General features: G+C 37.9%; 1 protein-coding gene and 1 long non-coding RNA gene across 2 annotated transcripts in view; both read left to right on the plus strand.

Moving 5' to 3' along the window:
* Window positions 1-1,333: 1,333 nt before the first annotated feature.
* LOC120539421 (potassium voltage-gated channel subfamily A member 2) lies at window positions 1,334-3,353 on the plus strand. The gene has a single exon (XM_039769459.1). It carries the CDS (start codon window positions 1,794-1,796, stop codon window positions 3,222-3,224), a length of 1,431 nt encoding a protein of 476 aa, XP_039625393.1. The 5' UTR covers window positions 1,334-1,793; the 3' UTR covers window positions 3,225-3,353.
* A 1,634-nt stretch (window positions 3,354-4,987) lies between these two features.
* Window positions 4,988-22,996, plus strand: part of LOC120539422 — a 43,632-nt gene continuing 25,623 nt past the window's right edge. Inside the window, exons 1-3 of the long non-coding RNA XR_005635614.1 lie at window positions 4,988-6,020; window positions 12,735-12,805; window positions 14,059-14,157. This is a non-coding gene — a long non-coding RNA (uncharacterized LOC120539422). The remainder of the gene's footprint in view (window positions 6,021-12,734; window positions 12,806-14,058; window positions 14,158-22,996) is intronic.

Raw genomic sequence — 22,996 nt, forward strand, 5'->3', positions numbered from 1 at the left:
CGCCTTGAATGGTATTGTATGGAGCAGCCCCGACAGGCTGATGATGTTTGTTACAGCAAATTACCATCAAAATAAAAATAACACTCATAAAAATAAAGATGTCATTGTGTTTCTTGGGATTAATGCTTAGAATAGCCTTGTGTGGTTCTGGAAAGAACCATCCACATGACGGATTCAGAAGGAACCTTTATTTATTTCTATCCCAATGGGTTCCTGACTTAATAAGGACTCTTGCTTCATACTAAGCTTAGATTTTCTTGATCCTCTCGTATCCTGCCGTAGCCTATACTTTAAAGATTCCTGTGTTGTCTACATACCAAAAACCTTTTCAAAGCTCAAATCGTTCGACGTGGGACCGCACAACCTTGTAAAGTACCTTTTTAGAACCGTTGTTTTTAAGAATGAATATAACATTGTTAAACCCAATTAATTAAATTCTGGGTCGCGGAAAGTGGGAGTCTATTCCGGCAGCAGTGAGATCAAGGCAAGAAATCGCTCTGGACGGACCGTCGACTTATCATGGGTATACAAAACGCGCACATCCACACTCGCGTTACTATTAAAGGGTGCGATCTGGAGTCATCAGCTAGCGAGTCTTTCGGTACTTTGGAAGAAAACCCCATGTACCCGGAAAAAAAGCCACGCAGTTCGACACGATTTTTGAACTTGGGACTTTGGATCCGCGAGGCAGCTGTTCTGTTCAACTGCACAATAACAACAGCAATAATAATAATAATAATAATAATAATAATAATAATAATACAGCGTTCAAGATAACAGAACTGATTTGTTTTGATTGATTACAATGCCACTTACAATCATTGCAGAGGGGTAAGGTTTGATGTGCTTTTTTTAGACTAGTAAATCTCACAATGTTGAGTTTGCATCTTCTTATGAGTTTCACCCATAGGTTTTTAAATATCTATGTATCTATCTATCTATCTATCTATCTATCTATCTATCTATCTATCTATCTATCTATCTATCTATCTATCTATCTATCGTTGACAGATTGTGCGTACGCTTATATAGAAGCGTGTGCGCGCGATTACATCTATAAGGAGAGACTGAGCCGCGGCTTCAGCTGAAGCAATTTAATTTAAAAACGGTAACAGGCGTATTCCTTGTCTAATAGAATAAAACCATCGTATTGTCAGTTATGTCGGACAGATTTCTTGAATATAGAGCACACTAACCTTCAACCAAATGCTAAATGTAACAGAGGAGACCTGTGGACCCCAGCCTTCATCAGGCAGTTTCCCTTGACATTTAACCTAATCGTTTCTTCCCTTAATAGAAAGAGAGGGAAAGTGCGTTTTCAAGACAATTGTTACGATGGCATTATTAGCCGTATCATATTAAGAGACAAGGCGTGCATATATTTTTATTCATAGAGCAGGGAGGGGGAAAGCGCGTCTCGTCACGTCAGAGCACTCGGGGAGGGCAGAGCTGCTTAAAATGCTGTGAATGTGACTACCAGGAGTCCAGTCTACCACTATAAGCAAGGTGATGGGATAAGCGATTTGATTCAAGCGAGAAAATGTAACACGGCAAATGAAATGAACACAGCACTCAGTTCGACTGTTTAATAAAGAAGCTGCCAACCCCATCTGTCAACAACGAAGAGACAAACAAAGGCAAAGATCGTTATATTCTACAAGTGACACAGTAAAATCTCGTGCATCGCAGTTAAGGAGAGCGAGAAAGAGAGAGAGAGAAGGGCAAAGAAGAAGCGTGGCTGGAGAGCGAGGCGTGGGCTAGTGCTAAAAAGCAACGTTTCCCCGTGGGAAAAGATGACAGTTGTGCCCGATGAAAATGTAGATGAAGCGGTGGCACTGACCGCCCTGCCCCAAGACGTCTATGATCCGGAGGCGGTGGACCAGGATTGCTGCGAACGTGTCATTATCAACATTTCGGGGCTGCGCTTTGAAACCCAGCTCAAGACGCTCGCCCAGTTTCCTAACACTTTACTAGGAGATCCCCGCAAGAGAATACGTTTCTTTGATCCCTTGCGCAACGAATATTTCTTTGACAGAAATCGCCCCAGCTTCGATGCCATTCTCTATTATTATCAGTCAGGAGGGCGGCTCAGAAGACCGGTCAATGTACCTGTCGACATTTTCATGGAAGAGATAAAATTCTACCAGCTAGGGAACGAGGTAATTGAAAATTTTAAGGACGACGAAGGATTCATTAAAGAGGAAGAGCGCCCACTGCCAGAAAATGTATTTCAGCGTCAGGTTTGGTTGCTGTTCGAGTACCCGGAGAGCTCTGGACCAGCGAGGGGCATTGCAATAGTTTCTGTGCTCGTTATTTTGATATCGATTGTCATCTTCTGTATGGAGACGCTCCCAGAATTTCGAGAAGAAACCAGATTCTCAAATGAGCATCATGCCAACAACAGCACTGTCCGTGCCAGTTCAAACCCTTTTACTGACCCATTCTTTTTTGTTGAGACCCTTTGCATTATATGGTTTTCGTTTGAGCTACTGGTAAGGTTTTTTGCCTGTCCCAGTAAACCTGCCTTCTTCAAAAATGTTATGAACATCATCGATATTGTGGCTATCATCCCCTATTTTATCACCCTGGGCACGGAACTGGCAGAGCATCAGGGGAACGGCCAACAGGCGATGTCCTTGGCGATCTTGAGAGTTATCCGCCTGGTGCGCGTCTTTCGTATATTCAAGCTCTCCAGACATTCGAAGGGCTTGCAGATTCTGGGGAAAACTCTTCAAGCCAGCATGCGCGAGTTGGGACTGTTGATTTTTTTCCTTTTTATCGGGGTTATCTTGTTTTCAAGCGCGGTGTATTTTGCGGAGACTGACGATCGGGATTCCCTGTTTACCAGCATCCCCGACGCGTTCTGGTGGGCAGTGGTGTCCATGACTACAGTTGGTTACGGGGATATGTATCCTGTAACAATCGGTGGTAAAATAGTTGGCTCACTGTGTGCCATCGCCGGTGTCTTAACCATTGCACTGCCAGTCCCTGTGATCGTCTCCAATTTTAATTACTTTTACCACCGGGAAACAGAACATGAGGAGCAGTTACAGTACAAACACGTTACCTGCGGGCAACATCCGTCTGTGGGAGAGATGAGAAAGAGCGACAGCCAGCCATCCCTGCACAAAGTAGACTGCTTGGAAGAAGAGGACATGGAGACAATCAAATACACCAACTGCACCCCTAGAAAAGCTTACACTGGCAAGCTCACGGACGTATGATAGACACATGATCTTAGTCAAGCGCCGCTGGCAATGAAGTCTCCCGTGTACTCTAAATTCTGCGCAGCCTCATTTCAGAGCACCGAGAATGCACAAACGCTACGTATATTCTTACATATACACTATTTTTTTAACATAGTGATTTTTTGTTTCCAACGTTATATCCAAAGATAGGCTTCCATTACACACATTTCGAAAGAAAGAAAGTTAATTAAAATCATTTGTCTTCACTTGCCCGTGCCCATGTCCAGGTATGTCTAGGCGTTCACGCGCGACTGTTAAGAACTTGTTTCATTGAATGATGCAAAAGCGACATCCGAGAGGCTCAAGAAGAACTTAAGTGGGAGGCTTAAAAGGGACCAAAAAGTAAGGGTTTTGTACTGCTGGAACAGTACAGGTGGAGCCTGTAGATAGGACTCTTTGTCAGCCCTCGATTTACCCTTCACCTCGGCACGCTTACAAGTGCATCAAAGCTGCGCAATTCATTTTAGTCAAAGCAAGGTCACCTCTTCACAACGTGGTAGGCGGGGAGGGTATAGGGGGCACGATGGCTCCGTTGTGATTTCTCCAGCTGTGTCACGCATAGTGTTCCGTGGCGATCGCTCCAAAGGAGCTAAACACATCATTGTTTATGAGGAATTAAGTGTTAGATTCTTGTTACCATGCCATTGTCTTTAATAGTGGAAAAATTGCTTTGAACGTGCGCGCGCGTGTTTGTCATATGTTGGCTGCAATGTGAAAAAAAAAAACAAAACAAAAACAGCTGTCTTTGTGGACGTGATGTGCAATAGACCAGTGAATCATCGCAACTGCCACATGAAACAAGGAGCGGGTCCCCCGCTTCTGACTCTCAGTGCTGTTTTTGTTAGACATATTAATCCAAAGGATGTGCCATTAAAACGATTTTATTTAACCCGTTTGTCTTCTTCCACAAAACCGCAATAGCCTTTTCTTTGTACTTGTGGTATTTTCAGGGGCCGTGCTAACCTCATAATGCATTTATTTAAACCCATTTTTTAAGACATGCGTGTTCGTGCACGCGGACGCATATCGTTTTGTTTACATTGCGAGAGGACTAACATTGTTTATTAGTCCTGATTTACTCTCGCCCAAAGTTTCATTTCAGCAAGTGCCTGCAGAGGAGGGAGCGACGTCGACAGTATGAGGACGTAAAACGGAGATGGTTACTGCCATCATCATCTTCAATATCGATATTAAATGTGTTATCAATAAGACGTGGTTGAATCGTGTTATACTCAAGTCTGAACTCTAGCTTTGCAAACATGAAAATAATATCCGATCTTAGTGCGCCACCTTGTGGAAGTAAAGTATGCAAGCCGACTGTTTGCAAAAATGTAAATTCCTGTACAGACTTCCAGAGTGTTCGTCTCATCTTTAAGCAAGCGATACGAGTACCGTAAAGGCAAAAACGACCTTTGACCAATTGATGCACATCTATGATTAAATATACGCCTTCGTAAAAAGGCCCAGTAATAATGTATTTTCCTTAATAATGAATGGAACGTTTGATTAAAAAGAACTCACAGCTCTATTGTCACGATACAATAGTTGCTATGAATTTGTTAGGTAAGATTAAACAATAACAGCATCAAATCCGATATTCCAAGTTGAATCCTAACACTTAAAAAACACACTTTAGAATATGTCAATATATATATATATATATATATATATATATATATATATATATATATATATATATATATATATACTTTTTTACTCCAAAGGAGTACAAACTTAACTTTGATGATTTACACAATCGATAAGGTTAGGAGTTTTACTATCATTCAAAATACTCTTAAGTCTGTTTATCTATCTATCTATCTATCTATCTATCTATCTATCTATCTATCTATCTATCTATCTATCTATCTATCTATCTATCTGACAGATTGACAGATAGAAAAGTCAGATTAACTGAATACCATTTAATAAATCAATAGCAATCACTACAAATAAGGTAGTCCCTGAAAAATGGATCATATAAATCTTTATTTCTTCATTTGTTCTGATCAAAATGTATTTGCCCATAGGCATCTGTCCATTTGGCTATTCGTTGAGTTTTGAAATTTAAGTATGCACACTATGCATAAATGAGCCAAAATAGTGTCATTTCACAGCAAAAGAAAAATGTCTTAATTGCTTCTTTTTTTCACAAAGACATTAATTACTGACGGAAATAAGCACACACACATGCATACAGTGAATAACAGGGAGTAGCTGAGATTAATTTGTCTCCTGTTGTCACTAAAACTGTTTAAATTCAAACAATAGAATACTATTTTTCCATTTTGAGCTATCCTAATTTTTAATGGGTACATGCAGAAAGTAGGCTTAAAACCCACAATGTATTCCCAACTTCTAACAAAAATGTTAATCAAAGAATAATGTAATTACAAATTACAACTTAACAATTTTATGAAAAACTGCATGAAGAAATCCAGTGAGACTCCAGGGTCCATGTGTACAAAAAGATGTGACCTCTCTAAATTCTGACTGTGCCCAGAATGAGAAACAGAAATGGAGCAATGAAAGATAGCTTCCTGGTTAAATGGATGAGTTGTGTTGAACTGAACTGAACTGAACTACATTTGGCAGAAGGGAATAAAAAAGTTTCAAATCACGTAAGAACCAAGGCACCATGCAGGATCTGCTATTAATCTGTGAAAGAAAAAAATGCACAAAGTTTCCTGCTTGATTCAGTGATGCCTACCTTTGTGTAATGAACATGTGAAGACCGAAATTGAAGCTGCCAGTTGGTCATGAACCAAAGAGGTTAGTGGACCAAATTATGCTCTTTATGTATTTTGTTTTATTCTTTACTTTGAAAAGCAACTTGTTACTCAGGTTGGATATTACCCATGGCTCATTCATACACTGTATTCTGAATTCTGTATTTAGCACAGGCTATCAATATTGGACTTAAATGTAAAGACCAGACCAATATATTAGAATTCTGCAAAACTGAAGGAAATCTTTTACAAGTGCCTAAGTGTTACTGGTGTCAGCCTTCCTATCAATGTAAGCAGTCAGTAATGACAACTAGTTGACTTTATGTCATTTTCTCTGGCACTGGACTTGTGCTCATTGATCATTTGATATCTCACATTACTGCATTACCTACATTGTTGATAAGATTTGCTTTCAAGGTTAATAATAGACCTGCGGTTTGTGCATATCGGTATTAAGCAGTTCCAAGAAAAAAAAACATTTGCACATTTTCACTTTTGTTTTTTTATTTAAATTGTACAGGTAAAGTCTAAATAACAGGACTCTAATACTAAATATGTGTTATTATTCTGCAGCTTTTCAAATTTCCCCAAGTAAGATGTAATTCCATCCAACAAACTGTTCAATCCTGTAATCCCACAGACCAAAAAATTAGCAAATGAAGAGGTTTTCAATTAAAAAAAAAGAACAATAAGTCATTAATACTTGTCTTTACAGATGAACATACAGAAGAACATCAGTACTGATTGCATAGTCAAAGACTTTCCTTCATTTATTTAGCTATCACTTTTATTCAAAGCAACTTACAAATCAGTGTTTATGTATTTTCCATACAGTCATTATACTGATAGATAGATAGGACTCAGTGGTGCACAATATCTTTGTAGGTTACAATCCAACCCTTATCCAGTAAGCCATATTGCCATGCCTTGGTATTTTTGACATGTTAATCTACTCTCTCTATATAAAATCCTAAGCCTAAAAGTACAACAATTTTATGTGACTTTTTATGTCATGTTCTTTGTCATGCTCTAAATTGGGCTTATTTGAAAACCTACATATACAGTGCATCCGGAAAGTATTCACAGCACATCACTTTTTCCACATTTTGTTATGTTACAGCCTTATTCCAAAATGGATAAAATTAATTTTTTTCCTCAGAATTCTTCACACAACACCCCATAATGACAATGTGAAAAAAAGTTTACTTGAGGTTTTTGCAAATTTATTAAAAATAAAAAAACTGAGAAATCACATGTACATAAGTATTCACAGCCTTTGCTCAATACTTTGTTGATGCACCTTTGCCAGCAATTACAGCCTCAAGTCTTTTGAATATGATGCCACAAGCTTGGCACACCTATCCTTGGCCAGTTTCGCCCATTCCTCTTTGCAGCACCTCTCAAGCTCCATCAGGTTGGATGGGAAGCATCGGTGCACAGCCATTTTAAGATCTCTCCAGAGATGTTCAATCGGATTCAAGTCTGGGCTCTGGCTGGGCCACTCAAGGACATTCACAGAGTTGTCCTGAAGCCACTCCTTTGATATCTTGGCTGTATGCTTAGGGTCATTGTCTTGCTGAAAGATGAGCCGTCACCCCAGTCTGAGGTCAAGAGCGCTCTGGAGCAGGTTTTCATCCAGGATGTCTCTGTACATTGCTGCAGTCATCTTTCCCTTTATCCTGACTAGTCTCCCAGTTCCTGCCACTGAAAAACATCCCCACAGCATGATTCTTCCACCACCATGCTTCACTGTAGGGATGGTATTGGCCTGGTGATGAGCGGTACCTGGTTTCCTCCAAACGTGACGCCTGGCATTCACACCAAAGAGTTCAATCTTTGTCTCATCAGACCAGAGAATTTTGTTTCTCATGGTCTGAGAGTCCTTCAGGTGCCTTTTGGCAAACTCCAGGCGGGCTGCCATGTGCCTTTTACTAAGGAGTGGCTTCCGTCTGGCCACTCTTCCATACAGGCCCGATTGGTGGATTGCTGCAGAGATGGTTGTCCTTCTGGAAGGTTCTCCTCTCTCCACAGAGGACCTCTAGAGCTCTGACAGAGTGACCATCGGGTTCTTGGTCACCTCCCTGACTAAGGCTCTTCTCCCCTGATCACTCAGTTTAGATGGCCGGCCAGCTCTAGGAAGAGTTCTGGTGGTTTCGAACTTCTTCCACTTACGGATGATGCAGGCCACTGTGCTCATTGGGACCTTCAAAGCAGCAGAAATTTTTCTGTAACCTTCCCCAGATTTGTGCCTTGAGAGAATCCTGTCTCAGAGGTCTACAGGCAATTCCTTTGACTTCATGCTTGGTTTGTGCTCTGACATGAACTGTCAACTGTGGGACCTTATATAGACAGGTGTGTACCTTTCCAAATCATGTCCAATCAACTGAATTTACCACAGGTGGACTCCAATTAAGCTGCAGAAACATCTCAAGAAAGATCAGGGGAAACAGGATGCACCTGAGCTCAATTTTGAGCTTTATGGCAAAGGCTGTGAATACTTACTGTATGTACATGCGATTTCTCATTTTTTAAATTTTTAATAAATTTGCAAATACCTGAAGTAAACTTTTTTCCATTGTCGTTATGGGGTGTTGTGTGTAGAATTCCGAGGAAAAAAAATTAATTTAATCCATTTTGAAATAAGGCTGTGTAACATAACAAAATGTGGAAAAAGTGATGTGCTGTAAATACTTTCCGGATGCATTGTATATCATTCTTTTCAGAGTTTATTGAACTTTATTGTGATGTTGTTCGATTTTCCGATTCTTATTCTGTTTTTAAGTTATAAACTAAAAAATATCAAGAATTCACGTCCTGCGAGACGAGACTTTGTGCCAAGAGATTTAACCATGCCCGGGGCCAGAAATAAAAGACAAAGAGTAGGACCGCTGCTGTACAGGCTTTTAAATGTTCAAAGTGCAGCGTGAGATGCAGATCCCACAGCACGGCAGCAGCAATCCAGCAGCTGATTGAGCAAAGAGGAGGTAAAAAAAAGTGTATTTGTTTCCCATTGTATCACCATTTAAGAGGGGGTTTCAGAGGAGCGGCCGAGTCTCCTTGGGGTGCGTTTAGCTCCTCCCTTCAAAATGTGAGAGACATGAAGTGGCTGGCACATAGCGCAGGCTTTGGGGGTTGGCGAGTAAATTATTTCAGAAGCAAAAACTCAAACATTACTAATATTTTAAGCATTTGTTTCAATTAGTGGAATCTTTTTTGTTGCAGAGTACTGTCTGGTGTTCCCTATAAGTTATAATAATTTCTAAATGTAAAAGTGGCGTATTATTAGAATTTTTAATACCCATAAACACAAGATTGATGAAAATGGGGAGACCACAAAGTAATGAATGCAAATTAAAAAACCAAAACAATTTCTCTATGTAGTGAAGTCTCCAGTTTTGACTGAACTCTTTCAGTGTTATAATAAACCTTAAAAGTGTAGATAAGGATATATAGAGTTAAGTGTGAACATTAACTAACAGATTTGCTGTGGAGTGAAGCTTCCTGGACACATCCTTGTTTTTAAAAGTGTGGTTAGGTGGATTCATTACTTTACCATCTTTGAAGCACTTCAGAGCACACTTCCTTCTCACCTTCAATCCATGTCTGTCTTTCTCCAGTTACAGGCACTTCTATTACATGTTTACTTATCTTAAATCCTGACTGTAAGCTTGTCCTTCTAATGGTAACAGGGCAGCCTTCGAAATTCATCCAACATTTATGTCTAACACCAAAGACTGATTTTGTACACCTATGTGGTCATTAGATCTTGGCAGCCTTTGGAAAGTTTTTGTATCCCAAAGCCTCTATACCACAACGGTCTTCAAAGGGCTAAGTCTCCAAAGCAGCTTCTGGGCTTTCTGTTTGCCATTTAGACACAGTAATGTTATGAGGAACACTTAAGCGAATGCTCTACCAATCTTCCAAAGTGCCAGTTCACTCGGGGATCGGCTCTGGAGTACCTGCTCTCTAGACCCAAGACAAGTCTTTTTTCAGTTTTATGTTCTTTCCAGAAGGATCCGTTTTTGGCAATAGCCTGCTTTTATAAGGTATACCACCACCTAGGACTGCATATTTGTCTGCAATGGTATATCAAGAGACTCTGTTTGCAATATTGGTCATCACTGCTTGGCTTATCATGGACTCTTTCACTTTCCCATGTTATTCTAATGCTACCCTCGTCCTGACCAACCCCTTTCTAGCCAGGCAATGTCCTGAACCTACATAAAATTGAAACTATAAAAACAGCATCTGCTAAAACAATTGGAAAAATTTTACAATGGCTATATTTTTGGTTTCTGATGCACAGAATTTCAATAGCTGCTGAGAGGAAAACATATACATAAAGCAAATAATATTATTTAATTTCTTGCTATTTTCACAAATTCATAGATAATCAATCTTTACTGATGTGCATTTATATACGTTTCCACACATGTCTATAGTATGGCCTAAGTGTTCTTGTGGTTTTTATTTTATTTATCAAATAATAATGGCCTCTTAAAGTTTTATAGGGTCATTACCAATCCAAACTGGTGAGGAAGGCAGGCTCTATTGTAGGCATGGAGCTGGACAGTTTGACATCTGTGGCGGAGCGACGGGCGCTGAGCAGGCTCCTGTCAATCATGGAGAATCCACTGCATCCACTGAACAGTATCATCTCCAGGCAGAGGAGCAGCTTCAGCGACAGACTGCTGTTACTGTCCTGCTCCACTGACAGACAGACAGACAGATCGTTCCTCCCTCACACTATGCGACTCTTCAGTTCCACCTGGGGGGGTAAACATTAACATTATACAAAGTTATTGGCTGTTATACCTGCATTTTTATCACTCTTCAATTTAATATTGTTTTTTATTAGTATGCTGCTGCTGGAGTATGTGAATTTCCCCTTGGGATAAATAAAACATCTATCTATCTATCTATCTATCTATCTATCTATCTATCTATCTATCTATCTATCTATCTATCTATCTATCTATCTATCTATCTATCATATAGAAAATACAGAGACATTCTTACTTGAATGTGCTAATCAACACTCAACATGTCAAATTACGTATGTTTATTTCTACAGACACTAGTATTTACATTTTGTGCTTACAACACATGCACTTTGATAAGTACACATAGTGAATAATGTGGCTTCTTCAAAATACTCACATTCTATGCTTGAAATTAAATTTTCAAGAGTAGGCAAATGTCCTTTCAATTTTTTTTTTTTTTTTTAACAGGAAACATAGGAAGATAAGTTTCACATGTAGTTAAGATTAAAATAAACAAGACTGGCAATATGTTTCTTGAGACCACTGGATTCAACAGACTTCAAACACTCCTTTCTGCTTGCTATTGGGGATCATCTGATAGCTGAAATGGAGTTCAGAAAAATTAAGCAGAGTTGTATTTGAATCAAAACTGTTCCACCCATTGAAATGACAAAAGAAAGTGCTTGTAAACTTTAAGGATGATTTAGCCCTTGTGCATTAATGTGAAATTCATTTATAGGGGGTCCTGTCTTTAAATATTATCTCATGAATTTCAGTTCTCTTTCACTTCCTTTGATTAACATTTACAGTTCTAGGAGATGTTATGTTTTGCTAGGCTGTGCTGTGCCAAGTGAGTATGGGAGTAGAGACATTACACTTTACTTTTCAGCTAGGTCAGGGGACCTCTTAACAAACTAAATGTTTGCTGCTCAGAAGGAGGGACTTGCTGAGACAACACATCCACCCTGCTGTGTTAGGGTCTGGCACAGTGTTAATCCATAAAATAAATCAGTGCTCTGGGTAAGTACACGCAATGAAAAAGTGTGCGTTGTTCAACATATCTGCATTGATATTTCATGTGTATTTCAATAAAATTGATGAGTAAAGATAATCTTATTTAAAAATAGCAAAGAGGGTCATTGTTTGTAATATCTATCTGGCAAAAAGTTTAGAAATACTTTAAAAGATAAATGCACCCCTAGTTACAATAGCTGGTGTTTCTACTTTGGGTATAAAAAACTTACTTTGGGCATTTCTTGTAATTGTGTATCAGTCTTCTGAATGACTTGGAGAACATTTTTGCCCACTGCCTCTTATAGAATTCCTTCTGCTCTGTGATGTTTGAGGGTATTCTTACATTCAAGTCTTCCCACAACATTTACATGGATCTAAGATCAGTGTTTTCACTTGGCCATTTCTTAACACTCTAGTTTCTTCTTTTACGACCATTCTTTTGGCGATATTCTTTAATGTTGTTGGATTACTGCTTAGTTTTAAAACACACTTACCGTTCAGCTTCAGCTTTCTTTTTAAGTACTCTCTGCCATTTTGCAGCGTGTGATGGCATGCTAAATCCCTGACTCCAGAACTATAAGACTTCCACCACCAATTTCAACCGTTCTCATGAGGGTTTTTTGGACACAGGCAAACATGACATCATGGCCAAAGAGCTCTTCTTTTGTCTCATCATTCTAGAGTACATTGTGGCAATAGTCCTGTTGTTCACCAGTATGTTTTACGGCATCAGTATTCTTTTTTCGTGAGGACAGTCTTCTTTCTTTTTGAACTTGCATATAGGGTGAGGTTTTGTAGTCTGTTTTGGATGATTAACTCATTAACTTTCATAATGACTACACCAAGACTTGCCTATAAATCTCCTTATCCTTGGGGTCTTCATGACTTCATCTTTTGGGCAGCTCTTGGGCTGAAATTTGTGAGACAACTAGGCTTGAGGTGATTGGCAGTGGTCTGAAATGTTCTATTTTTCTTTGTAGATGATCTTTGAGACAGTGGACTAATTGACTACAACTTGTTGGGAATTGGCTTTGAGACCCTTCATAGACTCGTAAGCAACAACAGTGTTTCTTCTGACAGCATCATAGAGCTGCTTTTTTGATCTTGGCATGATGTTAGCCACACACTGCAATTTCTGATCTTTCAAATGTTTTTAAGAGGCAAGACTATCCAAGATGTACTCTTTACAATCGTTTACACCTGTTTGGGTGTATGTGATTCTAAATTTAGATGTCTGATGCAATGATAAAGGTGGGAGAATTCTAGCTTTTAATACATAAGAGAACTGTATTTACACAGATTTTTTTTTATGTTGCTGATTTAAATAGTCACATATCCATCTATCCATTATCCAACCCGCTATATCCTAACTACAGGGTCACAGAGGTCTGCTGGCTAACAAAGGATGCAAGGCAGGAAACAAACCCTGGGCAGGGCGCCAGCCCACCACAGGGCACACACACACACCAAGCACACAGCAGGGACAACTTAGAATCGCCAATGCACATAACCTGCATATCTTTGGACTGTGGGAGGAAACCAGAGGAAACCCACATGGAGAACATGCAGTCTCCACGCAGGGATGACCCAGGAAGCGAACCCAGGTCTCCTAACTGAGATGCAGCAGTGCTACCCACTGCGCCACCGTGCCGCCCTAGTCACATATCCTTTGGTCAAAAAATGTTAAAAAGAGACAATTCTTTTCATGAGATGTACACACCAGTTACATCTGAAAGGAAAGTAGCCAATTAGTGAGAATAGAATTAGAATCTTTACTCCTACAGAGCCATTTCATAATATTGCGATTTAATTTCATGATTCCACAAACAGAAGTGCTTTGGCACCTAATTTGAATGCTAAGCATGACTTCTCAACCATGAAGCAATATTTTTTCATGGGTTAAAGGTTTTCGACTCAATTATGTGATCAGGTGTTCTATACCAGCTATGAATGAAGTTACAATAACAGTTAAAATTGTAAGTTATTTGTTTTCAGTATACAATCTATTAAAAAATAAGGCTTGCTTAGTGTAGAATGTAAGAATATAAAAATGAAAGCTGACAACCAGGGATTCAAATAGTAATGTGGTGAACTGAACTCATTAGAAAATCAGACAGGCATACCATATGTCCCTTGAAAACTAGAATAAAATGCTTATTATATAATTGTAAGTTCCAAGAAAGCATGTACCTATTTTTGTGATTTTGGTAGGAGAAATGTGAGAACTTTTTAACTCTTGATGAGTTATTTTCTAATTGAGTATTGAAGATAACAAACCTGACATTCCTGTTTACAATTTTTTAGAGGTTACATTTAAACCAGCATTTCTTAAACATCCAAGACTGCACTAAGATGCAAAGGATGAGATTCCCAGTCATTAGTGAAAATGAAAACATCATCCAGGTATGCCAGTGAATATTTATAACAGGGTTTCAAGACTTTCTTTATTATATGCTGACTTGTTAAAGGCATACCCTGATGTGCAAAGGGGATTTTTGTGAACTTAAACAATAAATCAGGTGCCAAGAAAATAATATTCTTACAGTCCAACAGTTGTTCTTGTACGTCTCTAGTATTTAAACCAATCAGATGCATTGATATACAGTATGCCATTTGTACAGTATACGGTTTTCTTTATACTTCTATATCTGTAGCCTTAGATAAATCCATCAATTCAGACTTTTTTTTTATTATTTAAATTAGATGCAAAAGTGTATACTATCTTCAAGTAATGAAACATTTGGCTCCATAGTTCTCATTTTCTGATATTGCTCTTCTCAAGCATTTATTTAGTCTGTTAATGATGATTTTATATAGTTCTATAAGGACTTGTATGAAATTTTAAATTGGATTTAGTGATTATTCTTTTTTATATATGTAATTGTTTCCTTTGAATAAGGGAAATGCTTTAACTCTTTTGATTAGGCTTAGCAGCAGCTCCTTCTGTTTCTCAGGTAGAATGTCTCCCATGGAAACTGAAAATTCTCTGCTAAAATGTTATTCACTTTGCAGATTTTCTATTGTGTCTTCATAAAAAATGTACAAGCTTACTTTATCCAGTCACCTTCACTTTGTGATAAACAATGCTCAGTCTTTCCTCTGTATGATTTGTGCCTATAAGCAAAATGAGAACCCATATGGATTGATAGGTACAGCTTCCACTGTTTTGTTTTTCTTTTTAAAACTATTGTTATCCTGGTACCACTTCCAACTTTCTTGGTGTTGGTTTACTGAGGCAGTAAGTGTAGAGAATTATTCCAGTAAGGTGATAGCTGGTGAATTAAAGTTCCTTCTTTTAATTTTGTGTATGGTGCTTTTGAATTCTCTCATTCTTCTTTAAGTAAATTTTGAAAGCCTGAGTTTTGACAATAATATAACCATGAAAGGACTAATGCCTGTTTGAGGCCTGCGGTTCCAAAAACGGTATCAATCAATCAATCAATCAACATTTATTTATATAGCACATATTCATACAAAAAAATGTAGCTCAAAGTGCTTTACAAAATGAAGAATAGAAAAATAGAAGACACAATAAAAAATAAACATAAGTCAACATTAATTAACATAGAATAAGAGTAAGGTCCGATGGCCAGGGTGGACAGAAAAAACAAAAAAAAAAACTCCAAAGGCTGGAGAATAAATAAAATCTGTAGGGGTTCCAGACCAAGAGACCGCCCAGTCCCCTCTGGGCAATCTACCTAACATAAGTCAAACAGTCCTCTTTGTATTTAGGGTTTTCATGGAAGGACTTGATGATGATGGTCACGTAGACTTCTGGCTTTCAGTCCATCAATGTTGGTGCATCATGATGCTTTGAGTAGGTGGTGGTGGTATGTAGAGTTTGACGTCATATTTCATGTTGTACCATCATGTACAATTCTTTTTATCATTTATCATGTTTTACTTAAATCTTTTAGTTGTTCGATGAATGAGTGGATAATAAAGAGTGTGCATTTTATTTCTAGATGCACATCAGCAGCAGTGGAGTTAAAAGTCACAGGGCCCTATGAGCAGACCTTTGAGCAGACCAGGGTCCTATGAGCAGAAAAAGAATAGACAAGATAAGGACTTTGTAATGTACATTACATTTTGAATGCAATATGTATTTCATATTACAAAAATAAAACAGTATCTATAATTCAGTTATTAATTATCAGTCAACTCAGTTGCCAATCATTCAGACTTCCAAAAACAGCACCATAGACCACTGAACTGTTAATATCAGTAAAATATCTGCAGTAAAAAAATAATATTCTATCATCATTAACATTAGATTAGCTGCCTAAACTGGCTTAGTAGACATTTTATTTAACTAAATGTAGAATGTCAAAAACAGTTTATAGCATTGTTTTATTTACTAATATATATTAAAGGGTTTAGGGTTATTTTTCACATTACATCCCGAAAGTACAAAATACTTGGTAATGTGGATCAGAAATATTAGAGAAAACATGATAATACAGCTGCGGTAGGCTGGTGCCCTGTCCAGGGTTTGTTTCCTGCCTTGCGCCCTGTGTTGGCTGGGATTGGCTCCAGCAGACCCCCGTGACCCTGTGGTTAGGATATAGCGGGTTGGATAATGGATAGATGGATGGAATATAATACAGTATTTTCATATTACACAAAATATTTTTATAGAGATTCAATGATTAAATGCAGTATTACTGAAAGTCTGAATGCACTACAACAATTACCCATAAAATATTCTTCCATATTGGAACAATCAATTGATATTGGCAGATAAATATACTGTATGTGCATTGATTTGTTTTAAAATATTTACAGTGTACTAATCAGTAACTCCAAACCCCTGAGGTGTTAACATTACAAAAATGATTATGCAATATTTGTTTCTTACTAAACTTAGCTTTTATGGCACTCATGAGGAAAAAATTATTATAGTACATATCATTTTGTTTTTGTTATTTTGTTTGTACTGTCAACAACTTTGTAAAAACTTATATTTTGCAGTGCAAAACGTTTGATCACTAGGATCACTGGAACTTCAATGTTTGTAAGTTATAATGAATCATAAGTATTTTTTGACTCTTTTACTGGAAGTGGCCTGAATGAATTTTCGCTGATTGTATTTGATAATGCTCTTGTTTGATGCTACACTACTACAGCTACAAGATGCTGCTTTTCTTTGATTATGTGCTTCCAGTACACCACTCAACAGACATTCACAAATTAAAAAAGAGTGATATGCTAGAAGCACATATAGCTGTCCTGTATGTTACTGTTCTGGCACTGTTTTTCACTTTCTGATAGATACTGTCATTTCATGTCACACTTTACATAAACATACTGTATTTAATGGACTTTCTAAACAACACGGTTTTCTGTAGAGCAAACAACTAGGCAACTTCCGGAACCAAATACAATTTTTTGTTTTTACCACAGACCGAGAAATTGACAATCAAGCAACAATTACATAAGGATGTATAAGATTGGAGTGTTGAAGTTAGCTTTAAATTTACAGGAAGTAAAGATAGATAGATAGATAGATACTTTATTAATCCCAAGGGGAAATTCACATAATGCAGCAGCAGTATACTGATACAAAGAAACAATATTAAAATTAAATAGTAATAAAAATTAAAAAAAATTTAAAAAATTAAAATAAAATTAATGTTAGCATTTACTCCCCCGGGTGGAATTGAAGAGTCGCATAGTGTGGGGGAGGAATGATCTCTTTAGTCTGTCACTGAAGCTACTCCTCTGCCTGGAGATGACACTGTTAAGTGGATGCAGTGGATTATTCATGATTGACAGGAGTTTGCTTAGTGCCCGTCTCTCTGCCACAGATGTTAAACTGTCCAACTTTACTCCTACAATAGAGCCTGCCTTCTTAACAAGTTTGTCCAGGCGTGAGGCGTCTTTCATCTTTATGCTGCCACCCCAGCACACCACCGCGTAGAAGAGGGCACTCGCCACAACCGTCTGGTAGAACATCTGCAGCATCTTACTGCAGATGTTGAAGTATGCCAACCTTCTCAGAAAGTATAGTCGGCTCTGACCTTTCTTATATAGAGCATCAGTATTGGCAGTCCAGTCCAATTTGTCATCCAGCTGCACTCCCAGATATTTATAGGTCTGCACCCTCTGCACACAGTCACCTCTGATGATCACAGGGTCCATGAGGGGCCTGGGCCTCCTAAAATCCATCACCAGCTCCTTGGTCTTGCTGGTGTTAAGGTGTAAGTGGTTTGAGTCGCACCATTTAACAAAGTCTTTGATTAGCTTCCTGTACTCCTCCTCCTGCCCACACCTGATGCAGCCCACAATAGCAGTGTCAACAGCGAACTTTTGCACGTGGCAAACAAAAAAAAAAAAGTTTAGTAAGTCAATAAAAGATACAAACACAGAACATCATTTTTTAGTCATTTTTTGATTTTGGGGCAGGGGCTCCGCTTTCCAATGGACGCCTGACTTCTGTGTATTATTATGTATTAAAAACACCTCTAGATCTACAGTACCTCTTCACATCAGCCTACATGATTCTTTAATCACTGCTTTTGAAAGTGAAATGACTAACACATCTTTAATCTGGACAAATGCGGGTATTTTGTTGTGCCCTCACAGCTGTTGGATGTGGCATACGTGGCATTAGTGAATAAAGACTTATAGGGTGGTCCAGATCTTATTATGCAATTTTCATTGTGCTATAACTTATTAAGTTTATTACATAGACAATTCACAAAAAAATCTTTTTGTTGCCGATAGATGGCAGCACCTGCCCTGCATTCCAAAATGGCAGGGAGACGGTTGTCAGTCGAACAGCGGGTGCAATGTGATCACCTTTTCATAATTGCATAATTAGATCTGGACCACCCTGTATTAGCTAGATTTGTACCTTTAGAAAGTCATAATGCATCAGTGTGATTTTTTTCTTAAAGACAAGCACAAAGATTTTAAGATTGTCCTTTGCTTGCATTTTTCGAGTATTTCAAGTAAATGCTGCTAGTGGAACAGCATTGGGATGGCCAAATTTCACTGGAATCAATGCAGAATTGAGGCTACAATAAAAGTTTATAATTGTTCTTGTATGTACAGCAATTATTTTCTTTTCCAGTTCTCTGCTACACCTTTTATAAAATTGATATAAGAATACACACCGATCTATTTCACCTACATTAACAATATGTTGAACTTAAACTATATGTTTAGTAAATTACACATTATTCTAAAAATTGGAATGTTTCTCACAAATTAAATGCACTTTAAAGATCATTATTAATTAATTAAGAATTATTCTTTAAATATTATTCTGATGGTGTGTACAAAAAACCATGTTATATTGCTAGGATGGACAAGAAGATAAGCAATGCTCTTTGCTCACAAGCTTCACAATCACAGGGCATCTTATTGTATTTTTTGATTAAAACTGAAGTTTAATACTCTATATTGTAATGTGCTATGTGCAACATTCCCAGCAAACAAACAAACTATCCAATAAACTATTAGGCCAGTATAAGCCCAAAGTGGATAAATATATTTGTCCTCTGTGGGCAGCCAATGCTGGCCTAATTGGGATTTGCATTTCGGGGCAATACTGGCCTCAAAACACTTGGCCAGTCTGAGCAAATAGACAGGAAGCCCAAACTTGGTCATGAACCTGATAAACATCCAAACTTTGCTAGTCTGTCCATTCATTTTCTGTACCTGCTTATACAGGGTATGGTTGCAGGTACCTGGAGCCTACCCCAGCAAGCAGTGGGCACAGGTAGGAACAACCCCATCACAGGTTAAACACACTCACACACAAAGCATAGGGCCAGTTTAGCACCACCAGTCCACCTAACCTGCATGATTTTGGACGGTGGGTGGAAACCAGAAAACCTGGAGTATACCTGCATGAACAAAGGGAAAACATGCAAACTCTATGCAGAGATGTGAACCCTGGTCTTCTTTCTGTGAAGCACCAATGTTACCAGTGCACCACCCCTTACTGGTCCTTTCCTTGAAACTTTTTTTTTTTAATGTTCAGTTTTTTATCAATTAAATTATGTGAAATAATTACAATTTACACTGTTATTAATTGATAAGAAAAGGAATAAAAAAAACACAATACTAATGTGACTTTAAACTGTTTATTGTTACAAAACGCACATTGCCTTTGCATTTATTGGTATTAGTCCTAGGTTTTTTTTTTTTTTTGGTGTTACAACCCTGAACACGAAATATATTAAAGCGATATATTAAAAATTCTGCAGTACTGTTTGAAGTTGTTCAAATTGCTATTTTTATAATCATAATCGAAAACTCATAGGAAATACTAATTCACTGCATTACTTTGCGACAACATTAAAAACTCGAAAACTATACGGTAGTGTTTTGTTTTCTTGTTTTTTTTTGTTTTTCATTTCATATAACTATTTTTTTGTCGTCTTGTAAAGCACTTTGAGCTACATTGCTTGTATGAAAATGTGCTATATTCATAAATGTTTTTGTTGTTGTGATTACATTGGCCAGCGTTACCAAACTATCACTGAGCCAATGAGGGACTTACTGAGTGATTAGCCTTTTGGGTCACTAGGGGAACATTGCTAAGGGGCTCTTTGGAGCAGCCCTCAAACTGGGCAAGCACAGTATTTAATTGTGTTTTCTAAAGCTCACAGCCCATGGTCTGCCCACAGGGGGACACTGCGTATGTTTGCTGGGAGATCCTGCATAGTGAAATGTCTGCACAAATTACTGTGCAACATAATCATATGTACATATTTGACTGAAATAAAAATGTTTTAAAAACATTTCAGAATGCCTAGATAGAGATTAACAGATGGCACTAGGACTGCTGCTTCACTGATCTAGGGTCCTGGATCTGAATCTCATGCCTAATCACTTTCGATTTACGGTCTGTTTTATTCTTCCCCCTGTCTGCATGGAATTTTCTTTACTTTTATTTTCCCACATCAAAAGAAAAAAAAAATAACACACCTACATCATCAGGTTAATTAATAACTGTAAATTGGTCCTTGGTGCATGCTCAGTGCTGAGGTGCCATCTCACCTTGGGCTGGTTCTGAGACTGTGCCCACTGCCCCCATTAATTTAATGTAGGGAGTTTTAAAATATTGTGTTATTTTAAACCTATAAAGAGAACAAAAGGATGCGCCCTCTGTATCCGTGTACAGTATATTTCTGTATTACTCCAATGCTCGGTTGGAGAGAAGTGGATTTTATCCTAGAGTAGAGGTCAGCTCTGTAAATAACCTTGAATAATCCATCATAAAGCATACACAAACTCAATCAGTCAAACCCAAACGTATGCCTTTGATCGTGTAACTGTCTAGAATCTCAGGCTTATTCTGACAGTTTATCAGCAATTATGTAAAACCAGTAACGTTGCACTGCACGATAACATGCAATGAATACACTTGACTTGAGCAATGCTAGTTTTTATACTCTGTCTCTGTACGTTTATCATTCATTTGCTCAGAGTTTGATGCGCTTCCTGCTTCCTGAGCAGCACTTCTTTTCTCCACCCTAGCGGCCTGCTTCTTCACTTCTTCCATCAGCATCTTTTCATGTTAAAACTGATTAAGTCAGTGTTTGTGTTGCAGTTACATAGTACGTTTTCTTTAGTTTTTCACTTAAGCTGCCACTTATGTCTTCAATCTACCACAAGAATGATTTAAAATTTGAAGAGGTAAGGGAAATCATGGCGAAGGTGGTAAGGATGAGAACGGCGCCCATACACATGCACTGCTTGACCGCCCTGCTGGCTGCTGCCAAGAGTTGAGTCTACAATAAAATAAAATAAAAATAAAAAGCAGAATAACCTTGGAGGTCAATCATCACCCCGAAAACAGATAGTAGACGTCACGTAGTATATGTACAGCAAATTTCAGGTCAATAGATCAAATGGTTTGTGAGCTACAGGTGATTTAAAATCCTGGACAGACAAATGTATTATATATAATGATTACTAAAATAATGCAGGAGTAACATCTGACTGCCTATATTGAATTTAAATCAATAAAATACAAAGAGCCGGTAAATAATTGTAAATTACCAGTTTGTTCCACAATCCTAATTACAGCTAAGCAAATCAGAGGGAGAACACAGAAACTCTATATTGATGCAAATTAGAATTTAGTTGTTCAAGTCTAAAACAACTGTGTTAAAACTGATAGGAGTTAGATGTCTATTGACCACAAGAACACATTTAAAACAACAACAAAAACAATCTCCAGTTTCTGAAAATAACTGGAATCTTCACTAAATCACTTGTATGACACTTTGACTTTCATTTTGAGATAATCAATGTTTTATTGGAGCTTAGCTATTTAACAGTAAAGCCTCCACATTCACTGTCTTCTCCTTCAGTTCTTTTGGGACTTCTTTGGTAGTAATCCAGATGGACACAAAGGTCTCCAATACTTCCTCAAGAAGTTGGATTTCTGATAAAGAAACAATATAATTAATTATCACTTTAAATTAAGGTAATGTTTGTGAACCCGTTGTATAATATACTTCTTTAGGCCCCTGTCCCTTGTTTCATTTTTAGTACATTAAATCCAGTATAAATTTGCATATTCCATGGTCTCCGTTATGCACCTCATATTTTAATATTTAATAAAAATAAATAGAGAGTAAAGCTAGCTTCTAAAATGGCATCAAAATAACACATTATCTTTAGCAACAAAAAAAGCTCAAATAACTCACAACAGTAATTTATTGACATATTAAACTCTTTCATTCAAATTGTATCATTTGACTTTGAGCAGCTGATGAACTATTACATTGGTTATCAAAAATGTAACTAATTTGCTATTGAGAGGTATATTAATTAAACGTGTTATCTCACCAGTACAACAAAGCGATGCTATGAAGTACTGAAATGAAACAATGTGAGCATGGACAGAGCTCCAAAAATATTTTTTGCAAAACATTATGCTAAACTGTGTCGATAAAGTTAAAAAAATGTTCAGTGCATGTTTATATCACTTTGGCTACACATGAGGGGAGCCTGCAGAGCAACAGAAGTCACAAGGCATTTGGCAGGCAGAACCTGCCAGCAGGATTTAACCAAGTTCTTGTCATTATTGGTTGGCAGCAAAGTTCTGATTTGATTGTCTGCACCATATGAAGTCCCTGCTACTCCTCTACCCTGTAACCAAACCTCAATGTACTTTGACTTCTAACCATTGTATAATACAGTATAAAGAGATACACATGTACACATACATTATATCTGTTTGATTTCAGCTGTAGAACTAGCCATGAATTGGGTAAGT

This window comes from Polypterus senegalus, chromosome 11 (genome assembly GCF_016835505.1).
Source record: "Polypterus senegalus isolate Bchr_013 chromosome 11, ASM1683550v1, whole genome shotgun sequence".
NCBI lineage: Eukaryota > Metazoa > Chordata > Cladistia > Polypteriformes > Polypteridae > Polypterus > Polypterus senegalus.